The 22276-nt window shown below is 33.8% G+C and overlaps 1 protein-coding gene across 5 annotated transcripts in view; it reads left to right on the top strand.

Moving 5' to 3' along the window:
• SEMA3A (semaphorin 3A) overlaps positions 1 to 22276 on the top strand; it is a 497295-nt gene that overhangs the window by 431661 nt on the left and 43358 nt on the right. For all 5 annotated transcript variants that reach the window (XM_064375108.1, XM_064375121.1, XM_064375130.1 and 2 more), the window contains 5 exons: positions 13222 to 13364; positions 15956 to 16070; positions 16162 to 16231; positions 19442 to 19586; positions 21359 to 21578. In XM_064375108.1, the coding sequence (XP_064231178.1) occupies positions 13222 to 13364; positions 15956 to 16070; positions 16162 to 16231; positions 19442 to 19586; positions 21359 to 21578 (693 nt within the window). The remainder of the gene's footprint in view (positions 1 to 13221; positions 13365 to 15955; positions 16071 to 16161; positions 16232 to 19441; positions 19587 to 21358; positions 21579 to 22276) is intronic.

Below are 22276 nucleotides of genomic sequence, written 5' to 3'. Positions count from 1 at the left end.
TTTTCAGAAAGAATACTTGTATTTTGATGATGTCACTGACATACTTTTAAAAAATGATTTTTGGTGGTAAACACATGGCTTAATAATGAAGCAGAAGTAATTAACCATGAAACAATAAGGATAGATATTTCATAATAGTATGTTGTTCTAAGTCCATGGTTATCAACTCTATTATCTTTGTAATATCTCCGAATTCTCACTTTGTGAGTGAGAACGGAAGACAGAGATAGTAACTTGCTCATGGTCACACAGTAACTACGTGGTGGAGCTACGCTGGCTACTGTGACAGCTTCTAACACTGCCATCATCTCTGTGAAGGCAGTTTATAAATGGTAAACCAGTTATGCAAGTATATATAATAGTGTTTGAGTTCAAGTAACCAAATATCCTAAAATGTAATATATTATTAGGAACTGGAGAGGTTCAAAGATGAACGACAAACTCTTAACAACAACAACAAAAACTTAGTGAAATAGATGCACAGATCTGTATTGCTCTAAAGAATAAACAAGTGCTGATGAGCAGGTGACTCTGAAAATCAGACAAAATACTGTATTATAAAAATGCAGAAGAATTTCCATCTGACAAATTTGGAGAAAGGATTTGTGAAATATATTTGAAAATGGTCTTGAAAAACTGTCATGATTCTTGGTAAAGGAATTTTCATGAATAAAGTAGTTTAAGAATAATAATTTTTGGGAATCCCAAGTGGTAAGATAGGAGGATACAAGGGGTAAAGTCAACTGGGAGTGAGCCTAGAATTGTATATATACAGGGTCTAGGTAGCAGAGACATTGACTGTCTTTTAAAGGCATCTGAATTTGCTTAGCCAATGAAAAACCATTAAAAAATTGGGCGTATTTAGAAATATAACTTGTAAATATTGTAAAGTATTGATTTGGAAGAAAATGATTTAAAGCAGTGTTCCCTTTTTTATACGTAGACACAAACAATTTTGCTTGCGGGTTTGTTTTTAACTTTTAGGTTTAGGGGTATTTGTGAAAGATTGTTTTATAGTAAGCTTGTGTCATGGGGTTTGTTGTACAGATTTTTTTGTCACCCAGGTATTGAGCCTAGTATCCAATAGTTATTTTTTTCTGCTCCTCTCCCTCTCCCCATTCTCCACCCTCAAGTAGAGTCCGGTGTCTGTTATTCCCTTCTTTGTGTTCATAAGTTGTTATCATTTCACTCCCTCTTATAAGTGAGAACATGCAGTATTTGATTTTCTGTTCCTGTGTTAGTTTGCTAAGGATAAGAGCCTTCAGCTTCATTCATGTTCCCACAAAAGACATGCTCTCATTCTTTTTTATGGCTGCATCGTATTCCATGGTGTACATATACTAACCACATTTTAAAAATTCAATCTGTCATTGATGGGCATTTAGATTGATTCCATGTCTTTGCTACCATAAACAGTGCTACAAAAAACATCCGTGTGCATGTGTCTTTATGGTGCAATGATTTATATTCCTCTTGGTATACACCCAGTAATGGGTTGGCTGGGTTGCATGGTAGTTCAAAGCAGGGGACTCATTCAACAGGGCATATCAATACTTTAGGAGAGAGATGAGAAGACTTTAAATAGAACACAATAAATAAGGGGAAAATACTCTCAAAATATATTAGTGGAGAATTGGTAGCAATTGCCAATTAAATGGATATGGAAGATGAAACTGAAAAGATGGAAGTGGAAAAACATTTTCTCCTCAAAGGCAGGGTTGAATAAGAGATACAAGGTATTTAATTTGATTTAAGGTACAGAGTTGAGGGCACTCCACACCACAGCGATTACAGTGATGTTCGTGATGACGTTATGTAATTATGCTTGTAAAAGGCTTTCACTTCTTCTTCAGTCATTTGCCTTTATGAGGAAAACTGTGAACAGTTTGTTTTGGTTATGACCATGTACTTCAAATAGCCTTATTTTGTGGTGGTAGAATGTAGCAAGCTTTTCCACTATTTTCTTGATTAATGATTAAAAAGTCTATTAGAATAGCAAATCAAATAAGCAAATAGTGTAGAAGTACGTGAAACTTAGAGACATATTGCAAACTACGTAAGTGGAGAAACTCCATGCAGCTTGAAACAGTAGAAAGAACTCAGCTCTTGTTATGCCCTGGCTCTGCCAGTTACTAGTTGGTACCTTGAACACTCACTGGGTCTTAATCTCAGGATTTCTTTCTGGGGTATGTGTGGATTAGATAATGCAGAAGGAAAGGGTGCAATAAACAGTACCTATTATTTTCACTCGCCTTCTGTGTTTATCTTACATTCTAATCAGCCCTTCTCTCTCTCCTGATGTGACTCATCTTGAACTTTTCTTGGGGTTAAACTATCCCAAGGGCTATTCACAGTTTCCCAGCCAGCTAAGCATCAGAAGTTTTTCCAGGCCTGTTCCTTGGCAGCCAGAGGTTTTTCTATTCCACAGCCAAAAATGATATATCTACTCTGCTTAGGCTGTTAGCTAAGAATGTGAGATGACCTTATGTTGCATTCCCTGCATTCTTAATGTGCTGAAAGTTCCCATTCATGGTCTATTGATTCTTTGGGGCTTTTGTTTTCTGTACGTTGTGGCATAGCTGAAAAGGGGAGAAATCAGGCACTGTGGCTGCCAACCTGGTGTGCTGGCAGTCATCTGGTGATAATTATTCCCCATTACCAATTTTTCCGCTAGTTTCTTTGAAAATATTTTGAAGCCTGAGGCTATGATATTGGAAATATTAATATAGTTTTACAATTTACATAATTTATAACTAGTCTTTGTCTTAGTTGTCTTTAACAGGTTTCTAGACTCCTTATCAGCTATCAACTTGCTTCCACTAGTAATCTAAGTTTATATTACTGTTAACTTTTTTATTGTAATTATTATTTTAAGAGGAAGCCTCGCTTTGTCACCGAGGCTGGAGTGCAGTGGCATGATCTCGGCTCACTGCAACCTTCACCTCCTGAGTTCAAGCAATTCTTCTGCCTAAGCCTCCAAGTAGCTGGGACCACAGGCCTCTACCATCATGCCTGGCTAATTAGTAGGGATGAGTGTTTGCCATGTTGGCCAGGCTGGTCTTGAACTCCTCACCTCAAGTGATCTGCCCGCTTCGGTTTTCCAAAGTGCCGGGAATACAGGCATGAGCCACCACACCCGGCTTTATGTTACTATTAACTTTTATACATACACTTTATATAATACTTCACAAAGTTTTTTTAAAAAGTTATAAAATAATAACAGCTAGCAATTTTGAAGACCAATAATATGCTTGCATTGGCAGACAGATAGACGTATATGAATTAATTAATTCTCCCAACACTCCTCAAAGATGTGTACTTTCTGACAGACAAGTAACTAAGGCTAGTTGATATATTTTTTTCTTTTTTGGGGGGCAGGGGAGAGGCAGAGTGTCCTCTGTTGCCCAGGCTGGAGTTCAGTGGTGCAGTCTCAGCTCCGTGCGACTCCTGTCTCCTAGGTTCAAGCTCTTCTTGCACCTCAGCTTCCCGAGTAGCTGGGATTATAGGCATGTATCACCATGCCCATCTAATTTTTTTTTTTTTTTTTTAGTAGAGACAAAGTTTCACCATGTTGACCAGCCTGGTCTCAACCTCCTGGCCTCAAGCGATCTGCTCACCTCGGCTTCCCCATGGTGCTGGGATTACAGGTGTGAGCCACCATGCGCAGCCAAGTTGGTATTTTTAAAGTAACAAATCTAGTGACTAGGAGAAGCCTAATTTTTACTCATTTTCTCTGAACCGTATTACCGAACAGTTTTTATATAAGTACAGTGAAGGAAGACGTTGCTTCTTTTTACTTTGCTTTCTGAAAGAGTTTTCCATCTTAAATAGTTATAATGTCAGTGGGATCTCCTTTAAAGTGTGAAGAAAAGAGTGTGTATGCATATTTGTGGACTGTCTACATTTTAAAGTATTGTTTTTTCTTTTCATAGATGGTGTTACTGTTGATTCAGAGAGGGAGGGATTTCTGTTGCTTTTCTGCAGTGGGGTTATGTTCCTCCTCTGCTCTGCAACCTCTGACATGTTTTACAAGAGGATTGGCTAAGTGGTTCACGGTGTGAAATTAACTAGGCCTTGCAGCACTTGTACACGAGTTTATAATTATTAATCTCACCCTTTTTACAAATGAAATTTATATAATTTGTGTCCTAGAAAACCAATACATATCGCAACTTTTAAATTTGCAGATATCCCCAATGCATAATTAATCATTCTGTACATTTAATTCATTCTCAGAAAAATATTTTTTGTTCTTGTCCTTTGTGGAACTTATTGGTGGAAGGGATAGTTCCAGCTAAATGCTGGTCAAAATGCTGCTGTCCTAGAAATTCAGACTGATTCTAATGCTGAGAGCAGCAAAATGCATTCATTATTTAAATAAGCTTAAGCTGCCAAATGAATCATAAGTGCAGCCGCATGTACTGTGCCAAGGTGTCATTTTCATTAAGTGTAAGATTGCACCTGAAGGACAGTTTAATTTGCAGCTGCTAAAAATATTTCAACAGAGTGGTACTGTTACAAGTGGCAGGTGGTGCCCAGACGTGAATTTTGCAAGAAATGCCATCTGTGGGATGAGGTATGGAAGAATGTCAAGGGGGTGGTAAAGGAGATAAAGGGAGAGAGAGAAGAGTGGTGTATTTACTTAACATTTATTGCTGTTATCATGACTAAAGATTCCATGCTTCACATGATAGCATTGGCCCAACATTAGTAAATGTGATTGTTTGTTCAGCTTCTACCATGTGCTGAGGGCATTGCAAAATTGCCATAGTATCTGCAAATACAAAGTTTCTTCCCCAAAGGCATACCATTTAGGCTATGCAGATGTGAGAATCCTTTCCAACTCTATTTACCTTTCATAGTGTTTACATTGCAGTTTATGGCAGTGAGATTAATGCACTTTGATCTTGCTAAAATGGATATTGCCACTTTCTTTTGATGTTCAGCTTTTAATATACATTCATAATGACTTTCTGCTTCACAAAGCAAGAAATCTTTACAAATTAATTTCAAAAATATTCTGTTTTGTTATGGTTAGATGGCATTTTGTGAACAGAGTAGAGAACATTTTCAGGTGAAGACATCCAGGGTAGCTGTATAGATTATAAACGATCTGGATTTGTGTCAGTTATTTTCATTAGCCACATTGAAATCAAGAATTTGTATCTACAGACTGAAAACAGGTATTTTCTAGGGCTACAGGACACAGATTTAAAAAGAAAACCTAACTATTAGATTTGAGTTTTTCATTTCTGCTTGCCATTTGATGGGAGTGACTGACTAGACATAGAATAGCTTCCTTTGTGAATATCATGAACTTTCTTAGGTTACCAAGGGGAATTAATAAAGTAGGTCAATCTGAATAGATATTGGTAAACCTTTTCTGTAGGGAGTTTTTGATGACAAGGCAAGTTATTGAATTGCTTGTAGTTTCTCAGGACAATGGGAATCTCTGATCTCCAACATATGCATTGTTCTTAGCTACATAAAATGGAGAGACATGTTTTCTACTATTTTAATCCTTTTGACAAAGTCTAATTTTGAAGAATTGCAAATAGAAAATTTTAATGCATTAATTATCTAATGCAAAGAAAAGAACAGCTTCTTTTAAGTTAAAAGAACATTCATAAAATTTCAAAAAAGCATTTTGAAAACCTGCCATTGTATATCTTGCAGAAATAGTTGCAAATTTAAAGAAGCATGTGTAAGCATTTTTTTAACTGACAACCTAAACATCTTTGAGTCTATGATAAGCACGACTCATCCAAAAAAACTTGTAAACCATGCCAAAAAAAAAAAAAAAAAAGAAAATGTAATTCCTTCTTTCGAAAGAACTTACGCATTTTAGTTCAGGAGATACATTTATTTATTAATTCATTTATTCAGTCATTTCAGAACTATGCAGTGTGTCAGGATTTATGCTTAGCCAGAAAGAAAAAGAAAAAAAAAATACGGATATTAGTTTACACGAAGATGGAGGGGAACAAGTGATTAATATAGAGTGTTACAGAGTCTAATTGTAGATTATGCACCAGATGCCAGGGAAAGGTTTGTGTGCTAAAAGGCAATAGACAGTACAATGTGGTTTGGAGATGGTAAGGCTGGAGACAGGAAAAACAGAGTGAATGTGACCGCCAAGAGAGAAAAGGTAAGGGCCTGCATGTGAATAGTTGCAGTGGGAAAGATTAAAAATAAGCTTACTTGAAAACATTGTTATATATAGAAGCTGAAGGCGAGACAGAGAGAATAGGACAAATGCCTGTCATAAGACAAGTATGAAAATGCAGATAACATAAAAAGAAGTAAATATTATAAAATAAGTAGAAGCAAAGTGTCTTTCCATGTCATGTGAACAATATGTTTATAAAGAGAGTAGATAAGGTGTTGTAAAATGATAAGCAGTTTAATTAAAGGATTCAGAAGGAAAGACTGTGGTCAGTTCTGGTGGAAAAATATGTCAAGGTTAGTTAATGCATATTAGGAACAGTGTGAATAATGTAACTGACAAGTTTCCCATTTTCTTCTCATGCTAAAAAACTTGGAGCCAAAATTGTGACTCACTTCAAGTATATATATTGATCTATGTAGTAGAAACTTTTAGCCTTTGTACGGACAGAGTAACGTCAGTAAATCAGTTTTGTATTTTTTGTTTGTATGTCTTAAATTATGTTAATTTCTCAAATCTATGAAACTTGAAATCTGTTCTGGAAGATGTATAAATGCATTCATATTTATTTTCGTACACTGTATGGAGGGCTTGGAAGAAATAGATAATGCAGGCGGAAGACCAGTTATATTATTCCAAAATATTACTGTAAAATAATAAGGACACAAATTATACTGACAAGATTAAGATTATGAAACAAGAAAACAAACTGCAAACAGTAGGAATACGTTTGGTATTAAACTTAGAGTACTGGAAAAGAAGACCTGTAAGAAATGGAAAATTTTAAGGTAAAATAACATTTCATTTCTATGCCTTATAATGAGATTAACCGAAATGAAAAAGGTATGAGGAGAAGCAGTTTCACGAGGAAAACTTTATAAGTAAGAAAATATTTATAAGTAAGAAACTTATAAACTTAAGAAATTACTTAAGACACTTCTTTTAAAATTTCTTATAAAATTAAGAAATAGATATGATAAATTAAAGATGCAGTGAGATATCTAGATATAAATTTTTATCCAGAATTTTGAAATGCAGCATTGGGTCTAAAAAAAAATTAGGAAAATTGACATAGCTTGGTAAAATTGTAGCTATAGAAGTATACAAATTCTCAAAGATAAATAAGCAAATATAAGACCATTAACAGCCAGGCACAGTGGCTTACACCTATAATCCCAGCACCTTGGGTAGTAGCCGAAGTGGGTGGATCACTTGAGGTCAGGAGTTCAAGACCAGCCTGGTCAACATGGTGAAACCCCAACTTGACTATAGATACAAAAATCAGCTGGGTATGGTGGCATGTGCCTGTAATTCCAGCTACTCAGGAAGCTGAGGCAGGTGAATCGCTTGAACCTGAGTGGTGGAGGTTGCAGTGAGTCCAGATCATGCCACTGCACTCCAGCAGAGTGCAACAGAGCGAGACTCCATCTTAAATTTTTTTTTAAAAAAGGTCATTAACAATATTGAAATAATGGAAGAAACACTGGGAGATGACTTCATTTATAGAAGTAAAAGAAAATAAAGGGCACCTAATGAAAAATTTAAGGAGCATCTATAGAAGTCATGAACGAAATAGTGAAGTTTAGACAGCTAACAATACAGGTTCAGAGTCAGAAAAGCCACAAGAAGCCAGAAAAAGCAATGGAAATGTTAGAAACTTGTGAAATTTTATTGTGCCAATGTCTGAAGACAACTAAAGCAGGATAAGTGTAAATTTTTATTTGATAGCTCCTGTTATCAATATAATAGTAGTGAAGGATGCAAAAAGGCAGGGTATACATGTACCCATTGAAGACGTCCTCTGGTTTAATGAATGAATACAAGGAATCATGAGACTCTAGAGCATGTAGTGTCTGTGGGAGTTTATTTTCAGGATAAAGAAATGTTTTAAATACATATTTGGCATAGAATGTCATTAAAAAGGGAAAGACTGAAAATCTAAGGAAGAAATATATCCCCTACCTTTCTGCAATTCTTCACTTGTGAGAATCCTTTCTACTTCTTCTCGCCTTTCTCAAGGTCTTAGGTTCTCTCCTCTTTGTTTTTTCTTTTTACTCTAAACACTTCTAATCACTCCACTGGCTCAGTTTCAAATAGCTTCAGCTCTAGTCCACATTTCCTTCCTAAGCTTTTTCATCTATGACCTCTGGGTCTTCACAAGGCTCTCCCTCTAAAGATGCATTAAACAGAGCTCGCCTTCCTTCTGTCTCTCAAATCTTTACCTGCTCACATGCTCTCTATCTTAGTAACTCTTCTACAACCCATTATTCAAATCAGAAGTCTATTTTTTATGATTTTTCTCACTATTTCTTACATTCAACATATTATTAATGAGCATAATTCATCAATTCTATTTCCAATTGACCCCTGCACATCTCCTTTCTCTATCCTCACTACCCCATCCATATCCAGGTTTCTATGACAGCCACCAAACTGGTCTTCCTGCCTTCATTTTTGCCTCACTGTAATTGTTTTTTTCTCTGCAGCAGCCAGAGTGATCCTCCAAAAATATACTCCTGACAATGTCATTACTAGGTTTAAAACACTTTAGTGGTTTTGTCCAGAGCCAGTAGAACAGATATATTCCTGAACGTGACTTCCTTCATATCCTGGTCTCTGCTTAACTTCTGTCATCATTTCTGACCGCCTCCATTTTTCTTGACTACTCTCTGTACGTACAACTTTCTCTGTTGTTTCTATGATTTTGCACATGCATTCTTTCACCTGAGATGTTTCTGGTTATTCCTCAGATCTTGAAGTATATGTCATCTCTACTGACTAACACTTAACGCAGGTTCTTCCAGGTGTATTCCTTCAATGCCCTATCTCTCACGGCATTTTTTCTAAACTCTTATTTTTGTTCTTTATGTGCAGTTTAACAATTGTTTAGTTTAATTATCAGAATTCTCTTTATGGAAATAACTACAATGTAGACAAAAGACATTTTACCTTAATATGCCCTGATCTTCCACAATCCAGAGTATAGAGTAGGTGCTTAGCACTTATATGATAAATGAAAATATAAATGGTAAGTGATTGCATGAAGAATAAGGTTATTTGAGCAATAGTTTGTAGAATATTGGATTGAGAGCAAGCACATAGTGAGAGACCTTAGACATAAAAATGAGAAAAGATCTTCTTCCACTGAAAGGAAGAAAAATTCAAAGGTGAAGGAAGGAAAAGGAGAGAGTTATTACTAAATGGCTTTTGTCCTATCAGTACAGCAGGTAACAACACCATCTTTAAAGAGTAAATTAAAAATGGCATACTTGTCGATTTGAGGAAGATCAGGGTGCTGTAAAACAGTTGTTGATAATAAATCTACAGTGATCTTAGAAGAAAATAAAACAATTTCTTAGCAACATTAGGGTTCTTGTTTTAAGGAAAAATACCTTCAATTTATAGCAGATATATTTACTGTGAGTACACGGGTTCTTAAATCCTTGCTTAAGCGTAAGGACAAAGGGAAAAAAATCTGGGGATTTATAAAGCTGGTACAGTGGAGATTCCAGCAGCCAAGAAATCCTACAGATGATAGGGAAGACGGTGGAATGATTGATTTGAAGTTTCAGATTGTACAAAGAGATGATTCATCAGTGAGGGAATGAATACACCTAGAGAATAAGAGAGAGGGCTAAGAGGACAGAACATAACAAGGAACGGGAAGGTAACATACGTGGGGCTGAAGAGGTACAAAATGTATGGTGAGCAGAGGTTTGGACCAAAAGGAAGATTTTCTAAATGTGAAATATTAGAAGAATGGTTCCTTTTAAATTGTTGGAAGAGATCTGGTAAAATCAAGGCCTATTTTATTTCGAAATGGGAATAAATTTTTTTCAAGTCTGAGATATAACCTAAATTTCTTGAAGACAAGTTTCTGTTAAATTGACAGTGTTTTTCTCGGATAGTCTCATTGTCTGTGTTAATAAATTTGGTTTTCATTTTCTGTGCATACTTTTATTTTTGGCTATACCTGAGACTATATGAGATTGTGAATTCACCTGCAAATATCTCCACATCTGTAGTGTCATATATTGAAGAAGAGACTAAGATTTGAAGGCCCTTTCAACAATGAATATACTTGGAAATTTGCTTGGGTTATTTCCCACTAGAGTCCACATTTGTAAGATAATAATTATCCTCATAAATTTTAGAGAGGTCAGCGCTTAATAACACCTTCACTCATGCCCAAACACTAACAGAACATAAGAATCTACACATGTAAAATATTGTTTTCTTTGTTGTCATTTTTATGCTTCTAACATTGCTTTTGTTAGACTGTGGCTTTCTCAGAACAAGGATTCTATATTATGGATTTTGTTTCCTATATGGCGTCTTGCACATGTTTGTGATCTAATAACAGGCAATTGAATTTAATTACTTGAAGTTCTTTAAGTTATTCAAGTATTTGCATGAACAACTACACTAATTTTGGGGGTAATGGTAAAGCAACTTCTCCCTCCATTGTTCTAGTATTAAAGCATAAAAACGTATGATTGTTTTTATTTTTATTAAGCAGTTGTTGGATTATAATATCCTCAAACTTACCATGTGACGGAGGCTTTCTTTCAGTATCATCATAGCGATGTTAATATCTTAAATTTGTTAACATTTTACAAAGTTGTTTCACATGTCTTAGGCTTACAATATTTGTTTTTATATGAACTATTTATGACAGACAAGGTGGACAGATCCCAGTTTAAAGTAACTTGATTTGAAATAAACGTAATTTGAAAACTATGCATCTGAGCTGAGAGAGGTAAGAGTCTTGTTAAAGGTCACAGAAGTTGCAAGTGACTGAATTAAATCATTGCACGCACAGGTTCGTGTTACATATGTACTCACACACAAATATACATACACGTTTCTGGAGCCTAATTTTACCAATGTTATAGTAATTCTTTGGTTTGTGACAGTAATTTCTAAGATGTCACATTAATTATTCTGCTCACCATTCATCATGAGAATACATACTCCTCATTATCTATGAATATTTACATATATAGTGTTTGTATTGCCTATGAACAAAGAGAAATTTCTGAACAAAATCTTTGCAACAGTTACTCAGGTTAAAGTAATATATTATTGTATGGCTCTTTCAAAAAAATCTGGTGCTAAGCAACTCTATTATTATCTTACCCTTGTTCACTGGCACACTAAGCTTTAAATATGAACAGGTAATATTTCATATGTTTCATGTTATTCCAGAATCTGTATAATTTGCCTGAAAAGGATAGTAAAGTGTGGCCCTGTGAAATATACTTGAATGCATGGTCCCAGAGCAAATGCTAAAAGGTTACAAGCTAGGACACATGATAATGATGATTATTCACAGGTGTAAAGATCAAGACTAAATAACTTGGATTCTATGTAGATAAAGCTAGTTTCAAGTTCTGATCTCCTCCTGGTCTATTAAGCATGGTGCTGACCTGTACGTGTATATTTCATTGTTACCTGGATAAAATAATACACTAAGGGATAAAGGTAGATTACTGTGAGAAAATAAATGTCTGCAGTATCCTAAGTGCTTTCAGTGAGATACACTCAGCTTCATAGCACATATCATCTTGAAGCTATAAAGCTGTTATCGATTTTATGCAGTTTGTGAGGGACAGGCATATCAACCCAAGAACTTTCAAAAGTACTTTTTGGAGTGGAGCTCTAAATATTGCTGATACACATTTTGCATAAGCTAGGCACTCCCTTCCCCTCACCTTTTTTCTTTTCTTTTCTCCTTGCACAGATATTTGTGACTGCCTATCATGTTTTAAGCTCTAGGTTCACAGTATCAAACAAAATACACCAAATCTTTATTCTCATGGAACTTATATTCCATTGGGCTGGTGGGGGAGACAGACAATAAGCAAAGGAAGATTAGATGGATAAATGGATAGATTAATCAATACATAGGGAGATGTATCATATCAGATAATAGTGTTAGAAAGAAAAATAAAGCATAAAAAGAAATAAAAAGTGATCTTTCTGATAATGCAATATCTGAACAAAGATCTGAGTTACTAAAGTAGGAACCCAGCTTTGAGGATGCGTTAGGGCAGAGTCTTAGACAAGGTGAAAAACTGAGCAAGACTGAGAGTGCTGGACATGTCTGAGAATCAGAAGAGGGGCTGGCATTGCTAACTAGGACCAAGTTATGGAAGGACCTAGTTGGCACTGCTAACGAGGACCAAGTATGTAGGAGAAAAGAAATAGTAGGGACAAGATCATAAATGGCTTTTGCTTACTGCAACGATTTTATATTTTATTGGGAATGAACTGGAAAGATATTGGAGAGTTTGGAGAAGGAGTGATAGAGCAGAGGTGCATTCTGGCTGTTGTGTGGAGACAAAGGTTGGTAAAGTAGAAACTAAGAGAGTAGTTAGGAATCAATTTTAATAATTCAGATTGGCAATTGTTTCCTGAGTGAAGGTGGTATTGAAGAATGTGATAAAAAATGGTGATAAATAGGAATATGCTGGCAGATAAAATGTTGGGTATGAGAGAAAGGGATAACTCAAGGGTGGCCAGGGTTTTTCCTGTGTGTCTAGTAGAATGACACTGCCATTTACAGGGAAGAGGAATGACAGCAGAGGAACCACAGGAGGGGATTGATTTGTTTTATATGCATTTCACTTTTCCCTTCCCACCCAGTCTTTGCTGAAAACTGAAATAGATCAATTAGCATTTTGATTTAAATTCTTACGCTTGAAAGAATAACAATGGTGACAACAATAAATAGTGTTTGATAGTGCTTATAGTTTGCAAAATATTTTAATATCCAGTAATGCATCTGCAATGTATGATCACCCTGAAGATTTCTTTCTGCATCTACTCCTAATTTTCATAACAAAATAAATATATTTTTCTTGAGATATAAGGTATTTTGTAAGATTCTTTATAATGCATAAGGAACAATTCATATGTATCTACAAAATGAACAAAGAAAAGTTTCTTGAAATATATCAAATAAGAGTTAAGAAAAAGTAAAAATGGACTGTAAAAAATGGCACTATTTATTAAACTGTGAATTAATACATATGCTATAATTTGTCTCTCAGATCCAAAGTTCATTAGTGCGCACCTCATCCCAGAGAGTGACAATCCTGAAGATGACAAAATATACTTTTTCTTCCGTGAAAATGCAATAGATGGTGAACACTCTGGAAAAGCTACTCACGCTAGAATAGGTCAGATATGCAAGGTGAGGTAAAGAAAAAAAATGATAAGGATGTCATTGTCACATCATGGCTTCACTTCTTAAAATTTTCTACCTGTGTGCATCTACAAAAAAAAATGGCTTATTTAACTGATATAACAAACAAATGGTAAATAATGATTGAGTATTATAGTTGGTTATGAGTAACTCTTCACAGTCAAATATGCAGGTAGAGGTTGTGAGATAACTGGCATTGTTTCACAATTATACTACATAATCTCCATTTGAATTTACAGAGTAACAAAATGATTTTATTTTACCCGTGAAAAGATCATTTATGTTTTTTCAGTCCTAGCACAGTTTCCTATACCTTGTAAGTTTTGAATGAATATTTGTTGTTGGAAGATGTGAAGTATTCATTTAAGAAAGAAAAATATGAAAGCTCATTTTTACAAATTGATTGTAGCATCCTATGTACACATATATACACACACAAACACACACAAAAAAACTATACTGAAGCTGTGAGCTTTACCTATCTGAGGTATTTTACTTATTGTGTGGCATAATGTCAGATACAATATTGCATTATGTTAGATACATAGAATAAAAATTGCTCAATAAACACTTATAGATTAATTATTATCATCAGTGTGAAAATACAATAGTTCCAGTTGTTCCTTTCTGCAGTGCATAGTGCAGTATTTATTCAATGTGAAAAGTTAACTGTTAGTATATTTTAAAGCACTCTTCAAATAAAATCATAAGGCCACATTCAATGATTTTCTTAAAATGGAATTCTTTGTTTTTAAGAAAGCATCCTGAAATTTTAAAAATCTGTTTGTTTCTAAGTGTGACCTCTTACCCCAAATGATCTAATTATTATCTCTAGTATATTCAATTACTGAAAAATTCAAAGCTTTAAATACCTGGAAACATACAAATAACATGTGAAATAGATGAGACATTTTTCTCCACAAAATACATGTCATATTTAAAAGCACTACTTTAAGGTGTATAAAAGTATATAAACAAAATAGAAATCAATTTTATTTTAAAGAAGCATGTTCTCTCAATATGTGTACATAAATATCATTTTTGAAAACTGTAGTTTCTAGTAAACACATACCACCATAATAGAATTTATTACTATGCGTAGGTTAAATCCAGTTTTCTTCAAAGTGAGAAGACTTTCAAAATGTTTTCTCTGGAATGAGTTTCCTTTATTAACGTTTATTCAAATATTTTCTCACCATGCTATTCATAAGATATAAATTGCTTCAACTCTTTACGCTTATAAAATATTTGATGCTAGCATGCTTTTGTTTGAGATCTATTTCTTGTATGGGTATTGAAGGCATACATTTATCATCCATTCTTTAAATACTCACTGAGTGCCTACTGTGTATAAGCACTGGCTGTGAACCAGCCTATGTAGGTAACATCTCAATGCACAGTAGGTAGGAAGAGAGCATTATACTGGAACAAAACAAATCCATGAGTAATAACTGTTCATTTCAGAGTAGAACAGGAAGTGAAGTGACTTTCAAAGATTCTATTTTTTGTTTTAATTAACAGTAAAAATTATGTGCATTTACTGTGTACAATATGATGTTTTAAAATGTGTATGCACTGTGAAATGGCTAGATCATGCTAATTGATATGTATTATCTCACATACTTATAATTCTTTGTGGTGAGAACACTTAAAATCTACTCTTTTCACAATTTTCAGTAATATAATTCAGTTATTAATTATAGTCATGATGTTGTACAATAGATCTCTTAAACTTATTTCTCCTAAGTGAAATTCTGTATCTTAGACCAAATCTCTTCATCCCTCCCCCAAAGCCCTTGGTAAGCACCATTCTACTCTGCATGTATGAGTTCAGCTTCTTATGTTCCACATATAAGTGAGGTCATGTGGTATCTGTCTTCCTGTGCTTGTCTTATTTCACTTAACATAATGTACCCCAGGTTCATTTATGTCTCAAATGACAAGATTTCCTTCTTCTTGATTTTTATTTTTAAACTGTAAATTGACAATTAGGGTTATATAAATTTATGGGGTACAAAGTTATGATTTATGAATATAATGTGGAATAATTAAATCAACTAATTAACACATCCATCACCTCAAATACTTATTTTTTGTGGTGAGAACACTTGAAATTTACTCTCTTACTATGGTTTTGAAATGTATAATGTATTATTATTTATCATACCACATTGTGCAACATATCTCAAAGAAAAAAATTGTTTCTTCCTCTGATCTAATTGATTTCCTCTGTTTTAAGGCTGAATTGTAGACCATTGTGTAAATGTAACACAATTTCTTTATCCATTAATCTGTAGATGAACATGAATTGACTTTATAAGTAAGCCCTTGAATGAATAAATCAAGGGACTACTCACAATAAATATCTCTTAAAAAGTCAATAAAGTTTGAATGAATGATTTGACCAACAATGTAACAGTAAGTGATAGTTACCTATACCTAGTCATTTAAAATGAGTAGGAACTTTTAAAACATGAAAAACCGTATATTATATTTGTCTGAAGATATGAAGAAAATAGAAATATTTGAAATTATCATTTGCATTCACAGTGCCTGACACTGGTATTCCCTTCTTTCAGAATGACTTTGGAGGGCACAGAAGTCTGGTGAATAAATGGACAACATTCCTCAAAGCTCGTCTGGTTTGCTCAGTGCCAGGTCCAAATGGCATTGACACTCATTTTGATGAGCTTCGTAAGTAGCTAGTGTTTATGTATAGAGAATATTTGTTCAGACTTTGCCATACCATAAAAAAGCGACTTCCTCCAATTTTGTTTTTAAACAGAGGATGTATTCCTAATGAACTCTAAAGATCCTAAAAATCCAATTGTATATGGAGTGTTTACAACTTCCAGGTAAATAACTTTTTACTACCTTATAGAAACTTTGTATTATTCAGTTGCTATCTAAGTATTCATAATTTGTGAAAATATATTTTTGAAAGACAAGTGTTGCTTTAACCTTTGAGCTGTTGTGTATTCTTGGATGACTGAAATAAGTTATGACCTACATAGATTTTTTTTTCAATCAGTTTTAGAAAAAAATCATCATTGTACATGTAATGGTAAAACAGTATGAAATGTTTATGTCATCTTACACATAGCTTTGACTTTAAATCTTTGAACAAAATGTAAAATATTATAAAGATGGAAGTCTGAGTTTTGGGAAGAGTTTATAGGGACATAAGCTAAGGATGGAAAAATTAATTGAAAATTTGTTGAAAATACAGTGGAAACAATTCTCTTTCTGTCTCTTGATCTGTCACTTTAATCAATTGCTAATGAATGAGATAAGAGAAAACCCATCAGCAATTCCACTGAAAGTCCTGTATCTGACCAGATTATTAGCATGGGAATCTGCAGACAAAATACATCTAGAAACAACAAAATAGTCCATGGTTCTTCCCATTATGTCTATTCCACAGATGGGATATTTGCTATATTTTTCTGCAGTCTCTAAACTTTTAACTAACTCTAGAACTAAACTAGAAATGTGCATGTTTGGAGAAACTTGATTGTTCACAAAAGAAAGTTTTAAATTGCTTGCTGGTACTTTAAAAAATTATTACTACAATAATGGCTTCTCAACCTTTTGGCTAAGATTGTGTGAAAAATTATTAATACAACAATTAAAGACACTAATTATATAGTTTAAATAGTTCTGAAATATTTAAAGAAATAGATTGTCTTTGTAAAAAAAAATCTACTTTTTTTTTTTCCTGAGACTCCATTTAGTTTTTTATTACCTACTTTGTAAACCAGATCCTAAAATAACCATATAAAAAGACATAATAAAAACAAACAAACAAAAACCTTCAGCATTACAGCACTAGGGTTACATTATAACCATATAAAAAGATATAATAAAAACAAAAATCTTCAGCATTACAGCACATAATAAAAACAAAAACCTTCATCATTACATCTGGCTTTTTGTTGTTGTTGTTATTTTGTTTTTGATTTTGATTTTTTTGTTCGTTTTTGTAACCAATGTCAAACTCAAATTTAAGTTCCTTGTCCTTTTATACCTGCCCTGCTTTTACTCCTCTTTCTCCACTGGCTCCTTCCCCAACTTCCTTCCCCTTCTGCTTCTCTCTTTCTCTCTCTTCCTTCTGCCTCCCTCTCTCTTTCCTTACCCTTCTCCTTTTCCTATTTCTCATCCTCCCTAAGTCTGTCGCTGTCAATTACGCAGTGATTGTTTCCCTCTAGACTATTACATTCAGTATAAAGTTCAGATTACCTGGGGTTGTCGAAAGAAACATACACATTTACATATATATAAAGAAGGATATGCACTGGGATATGGATGAAATGTTTAAAAGAAAAATAATTTAAAATCACAAGTCAGGAAAAGTACTGCAAGTAACTTTGATAGCAAAGAAAAAGATTAACTGCAATGTCCAACACTGTTTTATTCAGGAACTATTAAAGCCATTACAAATTGCTTGGACATTTTTACTCAATACTTTAAAAAATATCACATAAAAATTAAGAAATCCATATTATTAAAACTATATGAAATTCTTCATACCTTAATGTTTCTTCCCTTTGGTTTAAAAAGAGCAGAATGACTAAGATATAGAATTTGAGAGACTCAAACAAATATTAATCCATTTCTTCTGGTTCCTCATTGCTTAGCGCAGTGGCTCAAATTTGAGTGTGCATCAGAATCAATTAGAGAGCATGATGAAATTCAGATTGCTAGGCCTTTTCCCCAAAGTTTCTGATTCCATAGAAATTAAATAGGACCTAAGAATACGCAGTTCTAACAAGTACACAGGGATGCCTATGCTATCTGTCTAGGGACCACACTTTGAGATTTACTTGCTTAGAGATGAAATAATTTTACCTCTTTATGTCAACAGAATGGATATTTGTATGTGAGTGAGTCTTAATAACTACATATCATGTTTATTAAGTATTTCAATGATAGCTGATTTAATCAAAGATAAGCTAAGTATAGCACAATGGAAAGGGGATATATAACTCAAACATTACAAAGTGTGATGTATCAAGTATGTGCTAATTTGCTATTTGTTCTGCTATGAAGATGTTATTAAATTTTATAAGGTTTACTCTCTCAAATGCCATGTGATATGTAATTGATGTAGCTGAAAAGAAGCCAGGCATGGTCTCTTCCCTCATGAAGCTTGCAGTCTATGAAACACTGTCTATATGCAGCAGTTTCCAATAATAAACTGTTGGGAGCACATGTTTTTCATTTGGTCTGATTTATATGTAATTTTCTAGGGGAATGTTTGGTTAAAAGGTAAACATTCCATATTTTAAATGTGCACAACTGTTTAATATCTCTGTATAAATACACTGCTGAAACCACAGTTCTATAAGCCTAATAAATGGAAAATCATAGCAATTCAGTGACTTACTTCCAGTTTAATTATCTGATTTTTGTTTAGCAAACAAAATTTTTGTTTAACGAAATGATGGGTATAATTGCTGTAATTCTCCACTTTAACTGAGTGAAATAGCTACTAACTTAATTATTTTCTGTGGGAGAAAGAGTTGATTTTAAATATCTTCACAAGAATCAACCTCTTACTTGATCTAATACTTTAGGGAATTTAAAAATAATGTGACACATCATTTGACACTATTTATTTTTTGTAATAGTTTCAGTCTACAAAGTGAGTTCATAAACATTCTTGCATGTTTAAAAGTGTCCTCGTTTCAGTAATAATGCTTGAGACTTAATCACATTTAGAAAAATTTCCCCATGATATTAAAATTACATATTCATTTATAGTTCCTATGTATTTGATTTTCCTATCAAAATTTAGTAGTCTATATTTCATATGAAGGCATGTATTGTATTAGTACTAAAGCCATTTTCATCTATGCCTTCTAATTTTAAGAAATTACAATTTTTTGTTCTTTTGTGTATTGTTAAATGTATACACGTAACTAGAAAAATCTCAAACATTATTGCTAAGAATTTATACTGATGTTTTAATAAATAATATCTAAAATTTAAGAACTCAGTATCAACATTTCTCTTGCCATTGTATAAAGATGAACATCTGTTTTTATTCTTGCTCTCTTGTTCAGTAACATTTTCAAGGGATCAGCCGTGTGTATGTATAGTATGAGTGATGTGAGAAGGGTGTTCCTTGGTCCATATGCCCACAGGGATGGACCCAACTATCAATGGGTGCCTTATCAAGGAAGAGTCCCCTATCCACGGCCAGGAACTGTAAGTAGCTTAGGTGTTTAAAATATGAAATGAATATATTTCTGCCAAAGGTCAAAAAACAATTCAGCTCCAGACAGATATTAAATGTAGATAATGTAGAACAAACATTTCAAAATTATAAATTAAAGCAAGACAAGGATTTCCTGTGACTGCAAGAAATTCCACATTTAAAAACATGTTCTTTACAGATGTCAGTTTTAAAATTCAGTATAAGATATAAATCTAAATTTATTAAATCTTATTTTAATTTTTGATCACACACTTTTAAATTTTTGCAAACTATTTTACATTGTAGTAGAGAAGTGCAGAAATAATTTTAAATGTCATGAAAATAGGTTTTATTGTGTCTTCCAGGTTTTTACATAAATAGTATTTCTATAACCTTAACTTTGTAAATTACATAAAAAAAGAAATACAACCTTGCATTCTTTAACTGTTATATTGCTGTATTATTGTGTATGTATACACACATACATAGACATATATATGTGTATATGTATATATACTCTTCCCATTTCAAGATGAATTCATTTTGTTTCTCAAGAATTATTAATATTTTTCAAGCTAATGGCAAAGACAGTTAATTTCTCATTCTAAGCTTCTTGTAAGATAAAGAATCTCTCATAATTACATTTTAGCTCCCAAGCTTTTACATTAAATGGTAGAAATTATTTAAGTGTAAGACTAAAAGCAAGAGATCGGAGATACTGTACTTTATAAATGTTTGCACTGCATTAATAAACATAGTGAAAGGAGACAGACAGTGAAATCTTAATTTGTCATTTTTGTTGTATTGTCTTACATAGAGTGTTTACATCCAGAGGTGAGGTTATGCCAGTGCAAAACCATGCATCTTTCTGGCTGCTGGGACCATTATCTCTTCTGCTTGCTCACGATGTCCATTCTGATTGGTCACTTTATGTGCAATGCAGGTTGCTAAACGCTTTGAATAACACTTTTCCTTAGCTCTGGGATTATTTTATTTATTACATTCATTGATGATACTTTTAAAGCATTATGTTAAAACAATAAAGAATAGTTTATATTGTTTTTCAGTTTGAAAAGCTCATTTGTGTTTTAGCATGATGCCACAGTAAAAAGTCAAATGTATTCAAGAAAATTATTCTGAGCATCTCTAATCCAAAGATCAATTGCATTTACTTGTAGTATGTTCCATTTATTATGTCAAATACTTCACCTGTTATACTAATAACACTCATGCTTGTGGCACTAACAGAGGCACCAAACTTCTGTACACTGAATTCATTATATGCATTTGTAATTTTGCCTAAGAATTAGTAACATAACTAAATCCCACTGAGAATTAAGATACATTTAGGAAATATATAATGAATATTGCACTACTATTTTATTTTATTTTTGAGACAGAGTTTGCTCTATTGCCTAGGCTGGAGTGCGTGGCATGATCTTAGTTCACTGTAACCTCCAACTCCTAGGTTCAAGCCATTTTCCTGCCTCAGCCTCCCAAGTAGCTGGGACTGCAGGCGCACACCATCAGGACCAGCTAATTTTTGTATTTTTAGTAGAGCAGACATAGTTTTCACCCTGCTGGCCAGGCTGGTCTGCAACTCCTGACCTCAAGTGATCCACCCACCTCGGCCTCCTAAAGTGCTAGGATTACAGGCATGAGCCACCATGCCTGGCCTGTGCTACTATTTTAAGTAGAACCATTAAGGCCATATGTTATTATATAATTTATAATTATGTTTATTAGATTTTAATCAAAAGAGGATCTCTCTTTATGTTAATAGTGTCCCAGCAAAACATTTGATGGTTTCGACTCTACGAAGGACTTCCCTGATGATGTTATAACCTTTGCAAGAAGTCATCCAGCCATGTACAATCCAGTGTTTCCTATAAATAATCGCCCGATAATGATCAAAACAGACGTAAATTATCAGTTTACACAAATTGTAGTAGACCGAGTTGATGCAGAAGATGGACAGTATGATGTTATGTTTATCGGAACAGGTAAATTTCTTAACTTCGGCTGTAAACCTTCTTCCAGTACACTATGTTTAACTGATTAAGTAAAGTTGATCTGCGAACATCTCGGCGGTTGGGGTGCCAACTCTCTGTGCAATCGAAAATCAACATATAACTTTTGACTTCCCCAAAACTTAACTACTATAGCCTACTGTTGACTGGAAGCCTTACCTAACATAATCAGTTGATTAACTTCATATGTTGTATATCCTATATATAGATATTGTATTTCTACAATAAAATAAGCTAGAGAAAAGAAAGTGTTCAGAAAATTACAGAGAAGAGAAAATACATTTAATGTTTATTAAGTGGAATTAGATCATCCTTGTCTTCCTGTTGAGTAGGCTAAAGAGAAGGAAGAGTAAGAATTGGCATTGCTCTTCCAAAGGTGGTCGGAGCAGATGAAAACTTGTATTTAAGTGGACCAACACAGTTCAAACTCATGTTGTTCAGGGGTCAAATGTATACTAAGAACTGAGTCCAGTTTTTATAGTTACTTTCAAAGTATAATTCATCTCTAATAAATGACTTAATAACATGAATATCTTCCATTACAAGTTTATTATCTTTTCCAACAACTTGAGACATATTAATTTAAAATAAATTCCCTTTTCAGTGAAAAGTTGGTAAGTTTAATCAGGTAAAGCTAACGATTAGGTGAGCAATCAATGTTTATAATTGTA

Source organism: Aotus nancymaae, unplaced genomic scaffold (assembly GCF_030222135.1).
Source record: "Aotus nancymaae isolate 86718 unplaced genomic scaffold, 86718_ANA_hifiasm-v0.15.2.pri h1tg000002l, whole genome shotgun sequence".
Taxonomy (NCBI): domain Eukaryota; kingdom Metazoa; phylum Chordata; class Mammalia; order Primates; family Aotidae; genus Aotus; species Aotus nancymaae.
The sequence above is the reverse complement of the archived record's forward strand: the minus strand, read 5'-3'. Positions and strand labels throughout refer to the sequence as shown.